The following is a 20,657-nucleotide window of genomic DNA, read 5'->3' as shown; positions in this document are numbered from 1 at the left end:
CAGGGGCTACTCTGTTGCAGTGCGTGGGCTTCTCACTGCGGTGGCTTCTCTTGTTGCGGAGCACGGGCTCTAGCCGCATGGGCTTCAGTAGCTGTGGCACATGGGTTCAGTAGTTGTGGCTCTAGTACTCTAGAGCACAGGCTCAGTAGCTGTAGCGCACGGGCTTAGTTGCTCCGCGGCATGTGGGATCTTCCCGGACCAGGGATCGAACCCGTGTCCCCTGCATTGGCAGGCCGATTCTTAACCACTGCGCCACCAGGGAAGTCCTTAAGAGGAGATTTATACTTACTGTGCAGAGTTTAGACTGAATCGATGATAGACACATGAACAACTAAGCAAACAAAAAGCAAAACAATTATTACGTCTAGAGAAAAGTGAGTAAGGGAACATAATAGTCTCAATAACTTTATGGCCCAGATGTGAATAGTGTTTATGTAGTCATAATATAAGCATTACTTTGTGAGCAGTTTTTATACATTTACCAGTTTTCATACTGATGAGTTGGTTAACTAGTATCTTTTGATGGTGGTCAATTAATTCTGTGTTTCTTACTATCATTGTTAATTTATGGATTTAAAGATATTTGATGTGTTTTCATTATTTACAGTTACTGTCTTTATTGATGCTCATTTCTCAGCTTTGGCCAATGACAGCCTCTTCAAACTGGCTGCTGGGGCCTTTTTTTTTTTTTAAGAGTTGTATTGAAGTACAATCTGTGTATCATAAAATTAGCCTGTTTTAAATACCGTATGCTAACACATATATATGGAATCTAAAAAAAAAGAAAATGGTTCTGAAGAACCCAGAGACAGGACAGGAATAAAGACGCAGACATTGAGAATGGATTTGAGGACACGGGGAGGGGGAAGGGTAGGCTGGGACGAAGTGAGAGAGTGGCAAGGACATATATACACTACCAAATGTAAAATAGATAGGTAGTGGGAAGCAGCCACATAGCACAGGGAGATCAGCTCAGTGCTTTGTGACCACCTAGAGGGGTGGGATAGGGAGGGTGGGAGGGAGGGAGATGCAAGAGGGAGGAGATATGAGGATATAGGTATACATATAGCTGATTCACGTTGTTATACAGCAGAAACTAACACAACATTGTAAAGCAATTATACTCCAATAAAGATGTTAAAAAAATTTTGCCTGTTTTAAGTGTACAATTCAATGACTGTCAGTAAATTTACAGAGTTGCACACCGTGACCGTAATCCAAATTTAGAACATTTTTAGCACCACAAAAGGATCCGTCCTGCCTATTTGCAAGTCAATCCCCATTCTCACTCCTAGCCCCAGGCATCACTAATCTTCTTGCTGTCTTTGTAGATTTGCCTTTTCTGGGCATTTCACATTACGTAGAATAATACAATATGTGGTCTTTTGTATGTGACTTCTTTCACTTAGCATGATGTTTTTGAGGTTCATCCATGTTGTAGCTTGTATCTATATTTATCAATTGATGGACATTTATATTGTTTCTACTCTTTGGTGATTATGAATAGTCTTCTATGAATATTCATATACAAATATCAGTGTGGATATATATTGTCATTTCTCTCGGGTAGATACCTAGATTTTGCTGGATCATGTAGTAAATTTATGTTTAACTTTTTAAGAAAGTGCCAAACAGTTTTCCAAAGTGATTACTCCATTTTACGTCTCCACCAACAATGTGTGCTCCTGTTTCACCACGTCCATACTTGTTATTGTCTGTCTTTTTTAATACAGCCATCCTAGTGGGTGAGAACTGTCTCTATAGTTTTGATAATGATGTTAAGCATCTTTTCATGTGCTTATTAGCCATTCCTATGTCTTTTTTGGCAAAATGTCTAGTAAAATCTGTTGCCCATTTTTAAATTGGTTTGCCTTTATTACTGAGTGGTGTTTTTCATATATCCTGGATACAAGTCCTTTATCAGAAATATTATTTGCAAATATTTTCTCCCAATTTGTGGCTTCTGTTATAATTTCTTAATGATGTCTTTTGCAGTATAAATGTTTCTGATTTTTGTATTTTTTGGCCACACTGCACGGCATGCAGGATCTTGGTTCCCTGACTAGGGACTGAACCCGTGCCCCTAAATTGGGAGCAGAGTCTTAACCACTGGACCGCTGGGGAAGTCCCAAATGTTTTTGATTTTGATGAAGTTCAATTTATCAACTTTTTTCTTTTATGTTGTGTACATGTCTAAGAACTCTTTTTGCCTAACCACAGGTCACAAAGATTTTCTCTTATGTTTTCTTCTAAAAGTGTTACAGTTTCAGCTCTTACAGTTAGGTCTGTGATCCATTTGTAGTTCGTTTTTCTGTATGCTGTAGATAAGAGTCTAAATTCATCTTTTTTCTTGAGGATATCCAATTTTCCCAGTACTGTTTCTTGAAAAGATTGTCTTTTCCTCATTGAATTACAGTGGCAACTTGTTGAAAATCAGTGATCATAAATGTAATCCTGAGTCGTTTTGACGTTTAAATTTTTTTTTGGAGAGAGAGATTGAGAATACATATGAATATAAATGCATAGTAAGGGGACTTGAAGCAAGTTTACCAAACTGTTGACAGTGGTTACCTCGTTGGAGGAGATTGGAAATACCAGAAGGATGGGGATATTATTTGAATCTTTTAAAATGAGATTGTGTGAAGAGAATGAGAAGGCATGCCACAGACTGGGAAATGAATATTTATAAAAGATGTATCTGATATTTGATATAAACATCTGTATCAAAATATACAAAGAACCCTTCAAACAACCTGATTTTTAAATGGAGAAAAGACCTGGTCAGACCCTTCACCAAAGAAGATACACAGATGGCAAGTAAGCATATGACAAGATAAGGCTCAACATCGTAGATCATTAAGGAATTGCCAATTAAAACTACAATAAGCTACCACTGCATGCCTATTAGAATGGCAAAAATCCAAACCACTGACAACACCAAATGCTGGTGAATATGGAGAGCAGCAGGAACTCTGATTCATTGCTGGTGGTACATTGCAAAATGGTACAGCCACTTTGGAAGAGAGTTTGACAGTTTTTTACAAAACTAAACATGCTCTTATCATACAATCCAGCAATCACAGTCCTTGGTATTTTCCCAAATGGTTGAAAACATATGTCTACACAAATATGTGTACACAGGTGTTTATAGCATCTTTATTTATAATTGCCAAAACTTGGAAGCAACCAAGATGTCCTGTAAACAAAGAGAGAGAGATTGTATTCATATTGTGTAATTTAGGAAACAAAAACATTTAGGATATCTCTCCTACCATTTAGTGATCAAAAATAATTTAGGAGAGTTATCCATATATGGCTTTTTTTTTTTTTTTTTTTGCGGTACGCAGGCCTCTCCCTGCTGTGGCCTCTCCCGTTGCGGAGCACAGGCTCCGCACGCGCAGGCTCAGCGGCCACGGCTCACAGGCCTAGCCGCTCCACGGCATGTGGGATCTTCCCGGACCGGGGCACGAACCCGTGTCCCCTGCATCGGCAGGCGGACTCTCAACCACTGTGGCACCAGGGAAGCCCCCATATATGACATTCTTTGTGTAGATTTTGAAGGTTTGTAAGACCAAAAAGAACAATGAACAATTTTACTATAAGAGTTTTTCACTTGAATACTAAATTCAGGGTGATTTAGTCTAATTTTATGTTGCCATTTTCAATTTTTTTGAAGCTTCAGTTTATTAGTTTGTAATTTTAATGTGGTTAGCATTAATCTGATAAACTTGTGCTTTATTTATTAATAGGTAGAAGACGTAAATCAAAAATTCAACAATCTGACCAAACTTGAGGAATCTGGGTGGCAAAACAATAACAATACAAGCAAAAAAGTTTTTCGGGTAAGTTTGTGGGTTTCTAATATAGACTCTTCTACTCTAAATTTTATTTTCAAGCTTTATAAACATTTAGCTTCAGATTTTTTATCATTTTTTAAAATAAGTTTCATATATTGCTTACAATGTGCTGATTGTCTTTGAAGAAAGAAAGGAAATGAGCAATGCAAAATTCAGGATGGTTATTTCCGGAGGGAGGAAGGATAGGGGCTATGATTGAATTGGGGCTGTGATTGATTGAGAGCTTCTGAGTTGCTACATAGTGGGTGTGTGTGTGTTTGTTTTATTCTTTAAATTGTGTTTATACATTTTTTGGTAATAATAATGGTAGAATTAGATAATTTATATAATGCTTAGTATGTGACAAATGTTGTTCCAAATACTTTACATGTTTTAACTCATTTAATCCTCAACAATCCTCCTGAGGTGGGTACTGTTATCCCCATTTTACAGTTGAGGAATATGAGGCCCAGAAAGATTAAGTTACTTGCCCAAGGTGGAGCTGGGTTTCAGGCCAGACTTTCTCATTCCAGAATTCCTATTCTTATCCAGTAGGCTGTGCTTTTGTGTGATATATTTCAAAATGAAACATTTTTTGGGTTTTTTTTGGCCATGCCGAGTGGCTTGCGGGATCTTAGCTCCCTGACCAGGGATCGAACCTGGGCGCCCTGCAATGTAAACGTGGAGTCCTAACCACTGGACCGCCACAGAAGTCCTGAAATAATTTTTTAAATAGAAAAGAAAGAGGAACAATGGCTCTTTAGAATGTCTGTCTTCTTCCCTATACTTTGTCTTGTAAAATTTCCTATTACTTTATCATGATAACTTCCATTCTTATCTATTTGTAGAATTTTTTCTAGTAATGTTTTAAACTCAGAGTTTTTGATTCAGATGAATGCTTCTCAAACCACAGTAGAGCATTGCCAGTTTTCCTTTTAGATTTTAGAAAAATGTCTGTGGTTATAAAATCAGGTTTCTAGATTGGTACTTTATCATGCTATGTAATCCATAGCAAAACTGTTTTAAATCCTTAGGAGTTTAAGCTGTTACAGTATTAAAGAAACATTTTAATAAAATTATTTTACTAATTGTTATGACAAAGACTCAAAGGACATTGACAAAATTGATTGAACGAGTTTTAAGTCTACTAAACAATGAAGGATGCTTGAACATTTTGAAGCTACTGTGGATATTTCTTATTGAGTACTTAGTCCTGGAAACATTAATATCATCAGTGATGCAGATAATGGCTGTATCAGTACAGCAGTATATCAGAGCCTTGTAATTCTGCCCCTTGTCACCAGGTGTCTCTCTCCTCCTACTTTATTTATAGGCTACTGTTAAGATATTGGACAAATAAAATAAAATTTATCTTTTACCTATACTTTGTTACCATTCCCTTCTACCTCCTATTCATCACCTCTCATTCCATCACTTATCCTGTTTTCATCTTTCCCTCTTTTTTCCATCAGTTTTTAGGTATGTTTAAGGGTCTTATCTTTGTTTACATTAGGAAAAAGCAAAACAACAACAGCTAAACCTGTGAGGGCCACATCTGTGTACTGTGAGGGTACACAGTTATCTGTACCTCCCCTTCCCCCATTCCCATTTCTTTCTTCCCAGTCACAGACAAGCTTCCTGAAAAAGTTGTCTATACTCTGTCTTTATTATTTTGATTCCCACTTACCTTTCCAACTCACTGCAATTCAGCTTCACCCCCTCTATGCTTCCAGAACAGTTATAACCAAGGTTATTGATCCATTAATTGCTGCAGTTATTAGGTACTTAATTATAAAATCTAGTCCCTCTGCAGTATTAAATACAGTCTACTTCCTCTTTCTTGAAATTATTTTATACTGATTTTCCTCCTACCTCTGTCCCTTTTTATCAGTCATGTTTGCAAGTTTCTTTCCATTTATCCCTTAAGTGTTTGTGATACTCCAGTTCCTACCTCAACTCTCTTCTCTCCTTCCATATTCTTCATGCGCAATCTTACCCACTCGGCGATGATTCCCGAATCTGTATTTCAAACCACTCTTACTGCTGACGCAGTAATACTTTAAAATCTGTGTATCCCAAACTGAAATCATCTTCACACACATCGATGTTTCCTTGTCTCAGAGAATGGTATTATCATCCCTCCAGGCCTCCAAGATAGAAACCTGGCTATCTTCTGTGGTCCTTTCCTTTCTGTATTTCACCACCTTCATTCCACGTATCTAAAAGATTGCTAAGTCCTCTCAATTCTTCCTCATATCTCCTGAATCTGTTTACTTTTTTACATTTTTCCCTCCGTTATCTAACTGCTAGCATCTTTTTCCAGTATCACTGAAGTAATCGCCTTCCTAACTGGCTTGTAACCCTCCAATCCATTCTCCAGGCTGGACACAGAGTGACTTTTCCAGAATGCAAATTTGATAATGTTAACCTCCTGATTAAAAATCATCAGTAACCTCTATTCCTTTGTCCTCTGTGTAAATGTAGCTCCTCAAAATGGTTACATGTGAGGGATCATAATTAGCTGTTACTTACCTCTTGCCAACTCCTCTGTGCTTTCTTTCATTCCTGGTTTTGCAAACATGCTATTCTCTCTACCTAGCCCTTTCCTCATCCCATCTTGTAGCCCACCTAGCTGTGATTTCAGCTCAGGTGCTACTTCCTATAAGCCTTCTTGGTGCCTCTGAAGGTTGATTAATTGATAAATTCAGCCCTCTGAATTTATTTCTAACACGACATTTATTCTTCTCAGTGTCCTTATCTAGCTCTTCCACTGTGAAGCTGAGAACTCCTTGAGGGCAGGAACTTTGTCCTTTACCTTTTGAACCCCAGCATTTTATTTATTTATTTATTAAAAATTTATTATTTTTAAATTTTTGCCTGCTTTGGGTCTTCGTTGCTGCATGTGGACTTTCTCTAGTTGCAGCAAGCGGGGCCCATCTTCATTGCGGCACGCAGGCTTCTCATTGCGGTGGCTTCTCTTATTGTGGAGCATGGGCTCTAGGCACGCGAGCTTCAGTAGTTGCAGCACTCGAACTCAGTAGTTGTAGCTCATGGGCTTCGGAGCAGACTCAGTAGCTGTGGTGCACGAGTTTAGTTGCTCCGTGGCATGAGAGATCTTCCTGGACCAGGGGTTGAACCTGTGTCCCCTGTATTGGCAAGCGGATTCTTAACCACTGCGCCACTAGGGAAGTCCAAACCCCCCCCCACCCCGCAAGCATTTTAGCACGTATTAGGAGCTTGGTAAGTATATGATGAATGTGTTGAGTATTTCATGTATGCCTTATTTGTTTTTCTTATAAGATGGTAATGAATCCCTTTAATAAGTCATAATTTCTCTTCACAGAAAAAAGTTGTCTCAGGTATAGTGAGTAAACCCAAACAGGATGATGGTGGAAGAATTGCAGCTAGAAATCGCCTAGCTGCCATAAAAAATGCAGTGAGAGAGAGAATTAAGCAGAAAGAACATGCTGAGGCAGCAGCCTCTGCAATGCCAAAGGAAGTGGATAAAATAGTGTTTGATGCTGGATTTTTCAGAATTGAAAGTCCCGTTAAATCATTCTCAGGTTAGTTTTTCTGCTGAGACTACTAAACGGAAATATTTGGGTTGGATGGGAGCTTGTGTAAGAGGTGAAAAATAGTTTTCACATGAAGATTTATGTGTTTTCTGTGATTTCTGAGAAATAGCTTATGGAAGGTGGGTTTGGTTTAATTTTCATTTGGAGTAAAAATTTTCCTCCTATCTTTTTTTTTTTTTTTTTTGCGGTACACGGGCCTCTCACTGTTGTGGCCTCTCCCGTTGTGGAGCACAGGCTCCGGACGCACAGGCTCAGCGGCCATGGCTCACGGGCCCAGCTGCTCCACGGCATGTGGGATCTTCCTGGCCCGGGGCACGAACCCGTGTCCCCTGCATCGGCAGGCGGACTCTCAACCACTGCACCACCAGGGAAGCCCCTCCTCTTATCTTTTTGAAGTACAGTAAATGTACCAATTTCCTTATTTTATTTAAAAAAAATTTTTTTTAATTTATTTATTTGGCTGCACCGGGTCTTAGTTGCGTCATGCGAACTCTTAGTTGCGGCATGTGGGATCTAGTTCCCTGATCAGGGATCGAACCTGGGCCCCCTGCATTGGGAGTGCGGAGTCTTAGCCACTGAACCACCAGGGAAGTCCCCCATTTTCCTAATTTTAAAATATTGCAGTGTAACCAGCTTTTACTACTTCAGGAAACCATTCTTTCTTATGATTTTCTAACTCTGGTTGTATTTTTCAATAGCTATTTTTCATAGGCTATCTTTATTAGATTGAATTTATTTACCTAGATTGAAATTATGTATAAGCCATATAATGAGAGGTCATAGTTGAGGTAATCTGTTTCTTCAATCTTGGTAGACATTTTTTTTTTTTTTTTTGCGGTGTGCAGGCCTCTCACTGTTGTGGCCTCTCCCGCTGCGGAGCACAGGCTCCGGACGCGCAGGCTCAGCGGCCATGGCTCACGGGCCCAGCTGCTCCGCGGCATGTGGGATCCTCCCGGACCGGGGCATGAACCCATGTCCCCTGCATCGGCAGGCGGACTCTCAACCACTGCGCCACCAGGGAAGCCTGACACTTCTATTAATGCTTTAAGTGCTAGATGTTTATTTTCAAGGAGAAAGGGGCTAAGTCCTCTTTAAGTACTAATCAGGAGAAGGGATTTTTTTTTCCTATTATTTAACTGTGTCCACTTGGAAGATTTCTGACAATAAACTTGAGTTGCTACTTAATATTTACATTAAAATGTAAATTTATCACCTCAAGTATATTATTACCTCCCTGTCAATTTAGGTATCACACCTAGTGGGTGGTTTTGGTGTGTTTCCTTTACCCCAAGCAGCTGCACTCCCTGGACTCCAGGAATCGCCTCACTGCTAATGGCATGGGTCCTTGTTACTTACTTCCCAAGGATCCTAGTGGTTTCCATGACTGTGGGCCCACCACTGTCTATTCTTTCAGGGAGCCATCTTGGTACTTATGACGAGAGAGATCAAGGTTTTTGATCAAAATTGATCTTTCTGAAATTGATTTTTAATTATAGAACTCAATAGAGTTTTAATTGTAGAACTCATAGTTTATATGAGGTTTGTTACAAGACAGAAGTCCCCCAGGAAGCCCCACTCATCCCGTTTGTCACTTCCTAAAGGCAACCACTTCCAATGCTTAAAGGAGTCTTGGGGTATTGTTTACAGCCCTCTCTAAACAAGGTGTAGATTTTTTTCTTGAATTATTCCTTTGATGTACTTTCCTTGGTTTTCTCTGATCTTTCAGAAACTCTTATCTTTCTCCTGGTAAATAGACTGTTTTTATCATTCTTTCCTGTACTAGTCATTTTCTTCTACTTCCTGAATTTCTTCAACTTTCCTGTTGGCTATCATGTTTTTAATTCCCAAGAACTCTTTCTTAGTCTTTGAATGTTCCATTTTATAACATTCTGTACTTGTTTCGTAAGTGCACTGTCTTATTTTTCTACAGACGTTAACGATAGCTTTTACGTATTCTTCCCTTGGATAATTTGTTCCAAGGTACTCTCATCTGTTTGGTTTTGGTTTCTGTCTCTCGTATTAGAGTCTTCCATCGGGTGTCTGATGATCATTCACTGCTTGCTCATGGTTAAGAGCGGGACTCTGCACGGCAGCGTGTGGGTAATAAGGTCTTTACTGTGGGGTGATTTAGCTGCACCATTATGCTGGGAACCTGCACATCATCACTGTATTTAAGTCTTTTCTCATGGGCTAGTTAGATTCCCCAGAGAAGATCCTTCTGATCTGTTGCCTGGAGGGTATAATTCTGGCTTCCAGTCTTTCAGGAGCCACATGGGGGGAGGGAAACTGAGTGTATCAACAATTTAAATAATACTCATTTAATCCCCCCTTTACCATATAGTACCCGTCTCTCAACCTTATCCCCTAAACCAGAGATGCCCTGTTTCACCTTTTTGGGGAGATAAGCCTCTAGTTTTTTTTATCTTGGTGGTGGGAGGGGGTTGTTGACAGTTTCCCAGCTGTGCATAATGAGGAAAGGAATCTGGACTAATTGTTCTTTAAACTGACTTTGAACCAATCTTCCTGTTTTTACCTCTGCTTGCAGAGATTCTTGAGGCCACCAATTCTTTTGAGAGGTGCTGCGGTATAAACTGGGTTGATTCACATCTTTCCTGACTAGTGGCTTAGGATTTATTTTCTTGAGTCTACTAAGTAATATACCACTCATCCATCTATATTACGCTTCCAAATTTTTCTGAGTTTTGTTGTTTCTGGTTTAGTTTCCTTTGTCCTTGAAAATTATATTTCAAATTTTAAAAGCCACTGACCTTAAAAAAAAGGATGCTTTGTCCTTGTAGCATTCAACCTTTCAAGATTATCTGTTACTGTTTATAGTAGTGGGATGTCAAGAGGAAGCAGTTTAGTGTGTGTATTCAGTACTATCTTTAACTGAAAGTCCCAGGCATTGACTTTAACAAACATTATTTTATAGGAGAAAGGTAGGGGAATAGGAAGAATTTGCACTGTCTTCCTAGTTATAGTGAAAAATGAATGAAAGAGCTTTTTGGTATTAAGATGATTTCTCTCATCTTCTAGGACTTTCTTCTGAATGTCTTTCTCAACGACTTAGAATACCTAAGTCTGCCAGCAAAGCTGCGTCTGAGAGCAGGGCTGAGATGGGCGTTTTAAGACAAACCACATCACCAGAGAATCCTGATCCTCAGGGCACCAAAAGTGAACATGTTGATAAGACTTTGATTTCAAATATTCCTGGAAACAGGTATTTCTTTAATATTAAGGGTTTAACAGATGCAGACATTAAATACCATTTCAGATTGTTAACCTGGTTAAGTATGCAAGATATGTATTGTTTATTAAATTTCACAATGACCCTGTAACGTATAGGCAATACTTCTATTTTATAAATGAGGAAATTAGGGCTTCACATTTCAGATTGGTAAATGGTCATATCTAGATAGGCAAAGTAAATGCTACAGAACAAAGAAGAAAAGAAGTAATATAGTGTTCTTTGTTGATAAACGGCCTGAAATTTTGGTGCTTGACAGATCTGAGCTCAAAACCAGCTCTATGACATACTAGCTATGAAACTTCAGGAAAAGTTTAATTAACTCACTAAGCTTCAGATTCATCATCCACACTACAGTGCTGATACCTCCCTGCAGTGTCATTGAGAGGTAGGCACTTTTGTACCGGCCATTATAGAAAGTACCTTGAGGTTGCTGACTTGACAGATGGCAGAGTGAGACAAGGGGGAGCTAATATGTACTGAACAATTATTATGGGCTGGATATTGTTCAAGGTTCCTATCATATATTATCTCATTTAATCCTCAAAACAACCATGTGAGGTACTAGATCTCCATTTTTAAAAAATGAGGAAACTTGAAAAGTTAGTAACTTACCCAAATTCAGCTTACAGTTGGTGAGAGTGGATGTTACCTACATTCTTTATGCTACATAGTACTGCCTCTGCAAAGATGCATCAAAATTACCTATATAGTCCTTGTTCGTGGAACATAAATGTACCAGAAATATAATAGGAAAAAGATACTTTAAGTAGGAAATAAAATTGTAGTCTGGAGCCAAGATAGGACTGTTGGATTTATTATTAATCTGGAGATGGGACAGCATTGAATATTCTGCCGTCACACCAAACAAGGTTGTCAAAAATAAAGAACACCCTATGCATTGACTATTTCAATGGGGAAACAAATGAAAGTTTTTCTTTTTAAATATTTCATGGAACAAGTTATAAAATTTCCAGTTTTCAGTATAAACTAAAGTATATTTAGCCTTTGTAGGGATTAAATTATTTTAGATGTTTTACAAATCTGTGGATTATAAAATACCAATTTATTGTCATTTCTTAAATGCAAGTTACTTTACTTTGTGTACCCTGTAGTTCATTATCCTGTACTAAGAAGATCCAAAATTGTATTTAAGTGATATTACAAGTACTCTTTAAAAATTTTTTTACTTTATTTCTGATAATAGTCCTGAAAGAGCATCTTACAAATAAACAACTTCGTACAATGAAGGCAAAGTGAAGCTGAAAACCAGAAAAATAGAGTATATATACATATTTTTAAATGACTCCAAGAGGTTGAGACAAATGTTTCTAGTAAAATGCAAGTTAAGAACTTCAGGATTAGAATATATTGTGCTATAACTAGCTAACAAGTAAAGGTAGGCAACTCCAGCCATACAATAATTGAGTTGATGCTTTAATCCCCCAGAAGTAAGCTTTATCCTGACTTTTTCTAGTATGTGGCTCTGGATTTGGCTGAGGTTCAAAAGATTGCCAGCAGACTGACCAGCACGGTCACAGCTTGTGAGCTTTCTGAGGAAAATGTGTTTGGTTTGTAAGGCCATCCTGAAGTAGCTGTCATCCAAAACTAATCTATTTGGAACAGGCCTGATCTTGGATGAGGCTGCATCTTTGACCCATAAAGGATAGTCTCAAAACACAAGTCAAAACATAGCAAAATGTTTAATTATCTGAGTACAATGCTGCTTTTTTCCTTTTTCAGGAACAGCATAGTAGAAGATGCTAAGTGTCCTGGATTACAAGATTTAATTGAAGTAAACCATGTAAGTCCTATTCCAGTGCATTAGATAGCCCAGTATGTTATCTATTTATATCATTATATATAGTAACTCCATAAACAACCTCCAGAATTTCCACTGGAAATCTAAAGCAGTCATATAGAATTACAGTTCTTATTTCAAAGACCTTTGGCTTGTTTGAGATCATAGTGCCAATTTGGTTTTCAGCTCACATCAAGATTATTTTTGTAAATAAAGTTTTATGGTATCACAGCCACAGTCATTTGTTTATGTATTGATTCTGGCTGCTTTCAAAATATAACGGTAGAGTGTTCATGTTTGTGCAGAGACTCTTTGGATCACAAAGCCTAAAATATTTATAGTTGGCTCTTGAACAACAGCATGAGGGGTTGCCATCCCTCTGCACAGTCAAAAATCCATGTATAACTTACAGTTGGTGCACCCCTTATACTTGGTTCTTCCATATTTGTGGGTCCGCATCCGTGGATTCAACCAACCACAGATCCTGTCGTATTTACAATTGTAAAGATTCTGCGTATAAGTGGGCCCTCGCAGTTCAAACCCATGTTGTTCAAGGGTCAACTGTACTACCTGGCCTATCACATGGAATGTTTGCCAATCTCTGAGCTGGACTGTTGGTACTTGCTGAGAAACTTTCCTTCATTTGTACTATTGCTGTAATATTATCTGATCTAATTGTTCAAGAAGCAAGATGGTAGGATTTACAGTGCTCTTTAGCTTGTGCTCAGAATGTCATCCTTGTATTATTTCTTATTTTTAATAGCAATAAGACTTTTTCTGTTTATTTCAATTTGGGGTAATTAAATGTAATAACATTTTTACTTCCAGGATGTAAATAAGATAAACTTTGAAATAAATTGTTTGCCTAGTGAAAGAATGAATTTGGCTCTCCTTGCTGGCAAAGCGGCAGATGATGTTAATACTAAGAAAAAGGAAGAAATTTCAGATGTTGTGTATGGAATGGAGCTAAATTCAATTACAGCACAGGATGTTTTGATGATTAGCCCTGAAAAAAATGTACCATCACAAAATAACATCTCACAGGAAGAAGAAACTAAAATTTCTCAGTCAGGTAAAGTTTTTTAATATATTTAAATGAGGCTTTGTTAAATAAATGAACTTGGACTAAAGTATAGATTATTATAAACACTTCGGGATACAGTTTCCAAGAATGAAGGTTGAGAAATTGGACACTTGCAGTAAATATCTTGTGAGAATTAGTTTGTGTTGTGGTACCCTACTATCCACCCAAACCTTTTGAGGTAGACCCATTAAAAATCAACAACAGATACTAATCCATATTGGATGTCAGCAGCACTTTACATTAGACCTAACTATGTGGCATCCTTTGTTGTTTGTGAAGACTCAGAAAAATTCCCTGAAGTTTCTTTAGTTCTCTTCTTTTCCATCAAACATCCTCAAACCTTTCTTCAAAACACCCTCTTTTTCTGCCCTAGTGCCTTTTCCTACCTACTGTGTTGTGATTGTTCAGTAGGAAATGGCTCTTGTATTTTTGTTATAATATAATGTGTGATGGTTTCACCTACTATTTTCATCTGCTACTGCATGGTGCCCTTCTGGCTGGGGTCTAAGGCAAAATAAACATTATAACCTTGGTCAGACATTTAAGGCACTCCAGCTATGTTCTAGCATCTTTTGGGTACCTTTAAATTACAAGCATGAGATTTATTTATAGAAGCCTTTTTTTATACTGAAATTAAGGATGAGAATTTTACAAAGAAATTTAACTACATTTAAAAAAATATTATAGCATAAGATGATCCATATTTTTCTTAGCATATGATGTATGGAATTTTTCATATCTTTCAAGGCTTTGTTCCTTTCTAACAACACTTAACTGCGAGAATATTACTTTAAAAGTTAAAAATTATTCCTTTTTGTTTTTCAGTACTGTTTGATAATAAAAGTCTCACTACTGAATGCCATCTTCTTGATTCAGTAAGTTTTCCAACTTGATTTGAAAAGTTCTTTATATTCCAGATTTGTTTTATAAAATGAATATTACTCACTTTTCAATTTACGTGCAAAGTTTACATCTTGTCATTGTTTTATTTACTCTGAAATCCACTTTTATTCATTTTTTCATTGCTTATTTTCATTCTAGTTCTTTTAGATTACTATATTTATGTCCTGCTATTTTATTTGGAAGCTCCCCAGCCTTTACTTTTAGTGACCTCTTGCCTTTAAATCTAGTTCAGACATTTGCCCATCTGTGAAGCCTTCCTGTATAAGCTCTCATCTCTCGCATGTTAATTTCTGTATAGGCACAGGTGCACAATGCATACAGTGCACACATTGAATCTCTTATTAAGAGTATAATATGAATAAATGATACTGTATTCCTAAAACATATTGTACTTTCAGGAATCTATTTCCCTTATTAACTATAAATTCCTCTTTAGGCAGAGCTGTCTGATTCGCATTCATGGGTGCTGGCACTGAATAGTAGGGCATGAATGGAATAGTGCTCTCTTGCCTACTAAGTGTTTACAGCATTGGCTTTCACCCCCTACTGCCAGATATTTTTATTTCAATGATCTGTATTAGGACGTTTGTCAGGCGATTCTAACATGTGGCCATGGTCAACAACTCTGGTTTATAACCTTACCTTGAAATTTTCCAGGACCAATTGCTAAAATAAATCAGGGAGTGGCTTTGGTTTGCTAATCTTCGATCTCAGAATATAAAAAATTCATTAAGGCAAATGTAGGATCAAACAAACAATTTTTGTTAACCTCATGAAGCCTGGCAAATGCTTGGCGTCCTTAAGCCACTAATTCCTTAAGGACCTCCGAGTATGTTGACTTTTATTATCTTTCGAAGATGCCTTCTTTGTATTCAGCCTTCTGGGGTGGCTACATCTCAGGAGCTGAACGGAGTGTGTTACTGCGACCACACTGTTCCTTCTTAGTCTTGGCCTTCTTTATTTATTTATTTTAAAAATAAATTTATTTATTTTATTTTTGGCTGCATTGGGTCTTCGTTGCTTCACATGGGCTTTCTCTAGTTGTGGTGAGCGGGGGCTACTCTTCGTTACAGTGTGCGGGCTTCTCATTGTGGTGGCTTCTCTTGTTGCAGACCATGGGTTCTAGGCGTGCAGGCTCAGTAGTTGTGGCACACGGGCTTAGTTGCTCCACAGCGTGTGGGATCTTCCTGGACCAGGGCTGGAACCCGTGTGCCCTGCATTGGCAGGCAGATTCTTAACCACTGCACCACTAGGGAAGTCCCAGTCCAAGCCTTCTTTTTTTTTTTAATTAATTAATTAATTTATTTATTTATTTTGGCTGCATTGGGTCTTCATTGCTGTGTGCAGGCTTTCTCTAGTTGTGGCGAGCAGGGGCTACTCTTCATTGTAAGTTGCAGAGCACAGGCTCTAGGCGCACGGGCTCAGTAGTTGTGGCGCATAGGCTCAGTAGTTGTGGCTCACGGGCTTTAGTTGCCGCGGCATGTGCGATCTTTCCGGACCAGGGCTTGAACCCGTGTCCCCTGCATTGGCAGGCGGATTCTTAACCACTGCGCCACCAGGGAAGTCCCAGTCTTGGGTTTCTTTAATCCTAGGCTGAGACCTAGAGAGACAGGGATTTCAGCATAAGGCCAAGTTATATAAACCTGATTTAATCTTGTTCTCAGAGCTGAATTCTGAATGATTGGTCCTGATAATATGTGGTATTATAAGTAAATCTGGATGTTAATGAATCATAATATTCTATTTTTGATACATTAGTAATATGATTAAAATTGCTTCACAGTTATCATATATTATCTTGTTGATAAATCTTAGTATCTTAAAACTTAGTCTCCCTGTGAATTATTTTCCACTTCCATAAATTTTAGAAGTTATATTTTTGGATTTTTTTTTTTTTTTTTTTTTTTTGCTGGATTTTTTTTTTAATAGGTCCACCTGTCTATTTTAGACCCACATTATTACTAGCTCTGTGCATCATTTGAACTTGAAGTAGGGTTTGAGAGGGAACAAAGAAAAGGATCCCAGCAGGATCACACTAGTAAAAGACCTATTAAGTACAATTATATGGACTAGGATTTGTGGAATCTGCATAAGTGGCCTCAGTTTTATTCATCCTGCATATGTTGCTGAAGTCCATTTACATATTACTAATCACCTTTTAAGGCGTATATTCCTAATATGCTTTTCAGTTAAAAAAAACTATATGTTTGAAATTAGATCCATGGAAAGTAGCATAATCATGTCATTAATAACTTTTTATTGTGTATAAGAAACGTCATTTATATTATTAGTTAATCCATTACTAATTTGCAATGTTGAAAACTTAATTGGTGAAACTCTTGATGGTTACTTTAGTGACTTCTCTAAATTTATTCTCTAGCCAGGCCTAAACTGCAGTAATACATTCACTCAGGTGGAAAGAAGACATCAAGAATGTACCAGACACATTCCCTTTGGTGGTAACCTGATTACGTTTTCACCTCTAAAGCCCCTCAGTGGAGATCAACCAGAAGAATTTTGAATTTAAAAATAAATCCAGACATTTTTCTTCATGTTATCAGTGCTGTGGTATATTCTTAGAATATTGAAAAGTTGAAGAATATGTATTTGTGTTCACTTCTATTCAATCCATTTATATAGTGTCATACAGCAGCCCTCCGTATACTGAGGGCCTACTGTTGGGGACTTGAGCATCCTTGAATTTTGATATCTGTGCATGTGTATGGGGGGGGGTGTCCTGGAACCAATACCCCCCACCCCAGGATTCAGAGGAACAACTGTATACTATTTCAATATTCAGTGTTCATCAAAGTATGTTTTAGATATGATACTGTGTCTCAAGGGAAGTGGGGAAATTTTGTATATTAACCATGCAGAATAAAAATGTACTGTGCCTTGCCTCTCTTGTTTAAAATGTATAAGCTTAAATGTTAAGTATACCTACTCAGAGCTTATGAACATTCTTTCATTTAATCAAAATATAGTGTTAAACTCTGACAGAAATATTTGCATTCCTTTATACTTTATTCTTAATTTGAACTCTTAAATTTGTTGATGTTGAACAGCTTTGCATAGTGCATTTTCCAGGGTACGTTGAGTTTCTTTAGATGAGCTTTCTGGATTCTGAAGTCAGTTTACATGCTGCAGTTTCACATGGTTAAATTATAAGCGGTTCCCATTAAATTCTTGTATTTTTTTTTTTCATTTTCCCCTTGACGTGACTGACAGCCTTTGAAGGAAATGCTGCCTTCCCTTAAAGAGAATTATATCAATCACTTAATGCGTTCGAAATATTTTCTCTTTTATGAAACTCTTAACTACAGGATTTGTAGAAGACAGGGTGATCAGAATAACAGAGCACCAAGATGACTCATTGTAGCTAGAGCTCGTCACCAGACCTGGATCCAGTTATTTCTGTTTGCAAATGAGGTGAGTGTTCGAGGTATTCACCAAACAAGCAGAAACTTTATGGATAGTCCTTTAAGGTGAAGAGTTTGCAAACAAGAAGGGAAAGCACATCTACTTTTGTTGTCAGAGGAAGGTATGTTAGGCTTGTGGAAAAGACAGTATTTATTATCAAGCCCACGTGAGCAGTTAGGAGACTATGTGAGGTGCTGGTTTAGAAGCATATTCTCAGAATGCCTAGTCTTAACAAAATATAAAAGCAGCTTTAACAGCCCATTAATGAATAATCCAAGCAAGACATTTAGAACAAAGAAACATTTTATGTAAAAGTTAGGGTTTTCTAAGGGTCCAGGGCCATGAACATGTAAAAGAGATGGGTATAAAGCAACCCAAGACTTAGAATCTATATAAAGCAATATGCAACAATGGGACTGCCCTGGTGGTGCAGTGGATAAGACTCCAAGCTCCCAATGCAGGGGGCCCGGGTTCGATCCCCGGTCAGGGAACTATATCCCACATGCATACCACAACTAAGGAGCCCGTGTGCCGCAGCTAAGGAGCTGGCGAGCCGCAACTCAGGATCCCTGGAGCCACAACTAAGGAGCCTGCCTGTCGCAACTAAGACCTGGCGCAACCAAATAAATAAATTTTTTTTTTAAAATGCAACATAACAATAAAATAATGTTTGCCCTCAAGGATAAAGTAGATGAGAATAAAACAATATGAGTAAACATGATTTTTTGGTAGGTTTAATAAGATGTACTATTGAATCATTTAGAAAGCTTTTGGCTATTAAGTGATAATGAATTGAACTCGAATTGGCCTAACAGTAAGGAAATTTATTATTTCACAAGTTGTCAGGGTGATTTCAGGCACTTTATAATCAACAGCTCAGTGATGCCATCGAAGTCCAACATCTGTTCATAGTTCATTCTGGCATCCTTGGTGTCAGTGTCTCTAAAGCTGGGTCCTTTTGGAGTCACATGATGGTGCTAGTGGTAATCAGAGCTGTGTCCTTCCCTTTAGTCTGGTTAGGCCAGATAATGCCACATCTCCATCTGCAGATCAGCTGGGGTTTGCTTAAACTAATCAGGTTTCCCTATTTTATCTGGGATTATACCTGGGTAAAACCAGGACTGTAAGGAAGCAGGGAATGAGTTGGGTAGGCAGCCATCAATGTGTCCTACAACTAGAGAGAGTGTCCTTGGGCTATTGGACTCTAGAATTATGAGGTATTAAGAAAATCTTTAAAGACAAAATGAAAGAAAACTGGGTAGAACAAGAGCCTTTCCAAAAAGAAAAAAAAAGGAATTTCCATTTATTGAGGACCTACTATATGACAACCTCTTTGCAAACAATATTTTATTCAATGGTCATAGTAACCCATTTTATAGACAAAAGATGTGTTATAAAATGTATTATACAGTTCATTTTACAGACAAAGGAACCAAGGCTCAGAGGATTTAAGTAATTTTGTATAAACCAAATTCCCTTTTTTCTCCATAGCTTACTGTGTTCTTCTGTTTAATCACTGGAGTGCAACAGTCAAGATCAGAACGTTAGAATAAGGAATTAACATACTTTTTGAAATGAGACGTGATGTGCTGCTCACATCCCACTTTAGGACTGAAGGACTCATTTTTTTAGTTGCTATAACTGCTGCTAGCAGACAGTCCTTAGGAATCATCCCGTGTGAGAACTGTCTCAGGTGAAGAAAGCCACTTCACCCAAGATCAGACTGTTTCCTAAGATCAGACTGTGGCCTGTATCAACTGACTGAAGTGAAAATATGAAGGCATCCCCCTCTTGACAGCTCTAAAACATCATCCCAGCTCATAACCCCTATAGTGTAGGCTGAGGCATGGATGTTCAACTTCTTACTCTGCCTAATTGTGTGCCTTCTCGTCTCCACACCTGTTGAGAGAAAGGGCACTCCTTCATAAACCTCTTGCATTCTAATCTCTTTGCCTCCTGGGGGACACAACCTGTGGCAAAAAAATACTTGAGAAGATGGTATTGTAGAAACAATAATAGATCAAATAATATTTGGCCTCCTATAAAATGAGGTGATGTGAGCACACCCTGGTTTTGAAATTATATTAATCTTTGGCCTTGCTGGTAATGAGGAAAGGCATGGTTGAGAGTATTACCAATGGGAACTATTAACTTTTTCAAGCTGATTACATTTCTAATTAAAAACCTACTTTTTTTTCCCCTCTATAAATCTGGAGATTTCATAAAACCAAAAGAACCCACGGGAAGATTGTCTGATATTGGTATCCATTACTGATTTGAAAGCAGTGAAGTATAGTTTAGAGAGATGAAATAGTTAAAAGGAGTCCAGAGAAATATACCAGAATGCTACCAGTAATTGTCTATGGGTCGCCTATATGTAAACTTGTTCTTTCTGCTTTTCTCATTTCCTGAATATATTATGTTTCCTGAAGTAAGAAAATAGAACAATTTCTTTGTAGCATCTGTTGGAGAGGTTAATTTGGGGGTAGTATTTACTCCTATTTACTTTTTTTTTTTTTTTTGTCTTTATTGAATTTGTTACAATATTGCTTCTGTTTTATGTTTTTTGGCCATGAGGCATGTGGGATCTTAGCTCCCTGACCAGGGATGAACCTGCACTTCCTGCATTGGAAGGCGAAGTCTTAACCACTGCACTGCCAGGGAAGTCCCTCCTTTTTAAAAAATAGTTTAGCAAATATTGAAAACTTTGGGAGACTCTGATGCAGTGTTAACATTGCTACATATTTCTTTTTCCATTGAGTCCTTTTCCATTGAGTCCATTGCGCATTAT

The 20,657-nt window shown here is 37.9% G+C and overlaps 1 protein-coding gene across 4 annotated transcripts in view; it reads left to right on the top strand.

Annotated features, from left to right (window-relative positions):
* The window catches only part of DLGAP5 (DLG associated protein 5), a 38,328-nt gene extending 20,883 nt beyond the window's left edge, over positions 1-17,445 (top strand). For 2 of the 4 annotated variants that reach the window (XM_027111304.1, XM_027111302.1), the window contains exons 13-19: positions 3,750-3,842; positions 7,180-7,399; positions 10,448-10,631; positions 12,402-12,462; positions 13,288-13,531; positions 14,369-14,418; positions 16,827-17,445. In XM_027111304.1, coding sequence (XP_026967105.1) covers positions 3,750-3,842; positions 7,180-7,399; positions 10,448-10,631; positions 12,402-12,462; positions 13,288-13,531; positions 14,369-14,418; positions 16,827-16,967 — 993 coding nt within the window. In that variant the 3' untranslated portion in view covers positions 16,968-17,445. Of the gene's footprint in view, positions 1-3,749; positions 3,843-7,179; positions 7,400-10,447; positions 10,632-12,401; positions 12,463-13,287; positions 13,532-14,368; positions 14,419-16,826 lie in introns of those variants that run through there. The other 2 variants (XM_027111305.1, XM_027111306.1) reach the window with 2 other exon arrangements.
* The last annotated feature ends 3,212 nt before the right edge of the window (positions 17,446-20,657 follow it).

The sequence above is a fragment of the Aethalodelphis obliquidens genome, unplaced genomic scaffold, assembly GCF_003676395.1.
Source record: "Aethalodelphis obliquidens isolate GAN/ISIS:26980383/991018 unplaced genomic scaffold, ASM367639v1 scaffold10, whole genome shotgun sequence".
NCBI classification, from domain to species: Eukaryota; Metazoa; Chordata; class Mammalia; order Artiodactyla; family Delphinidae; genus Aethalodelphis; species Aethalodelphis obliquidens.
This window is presented reverse-complemented; position numbering and strand designations above follow the sequence as displayed.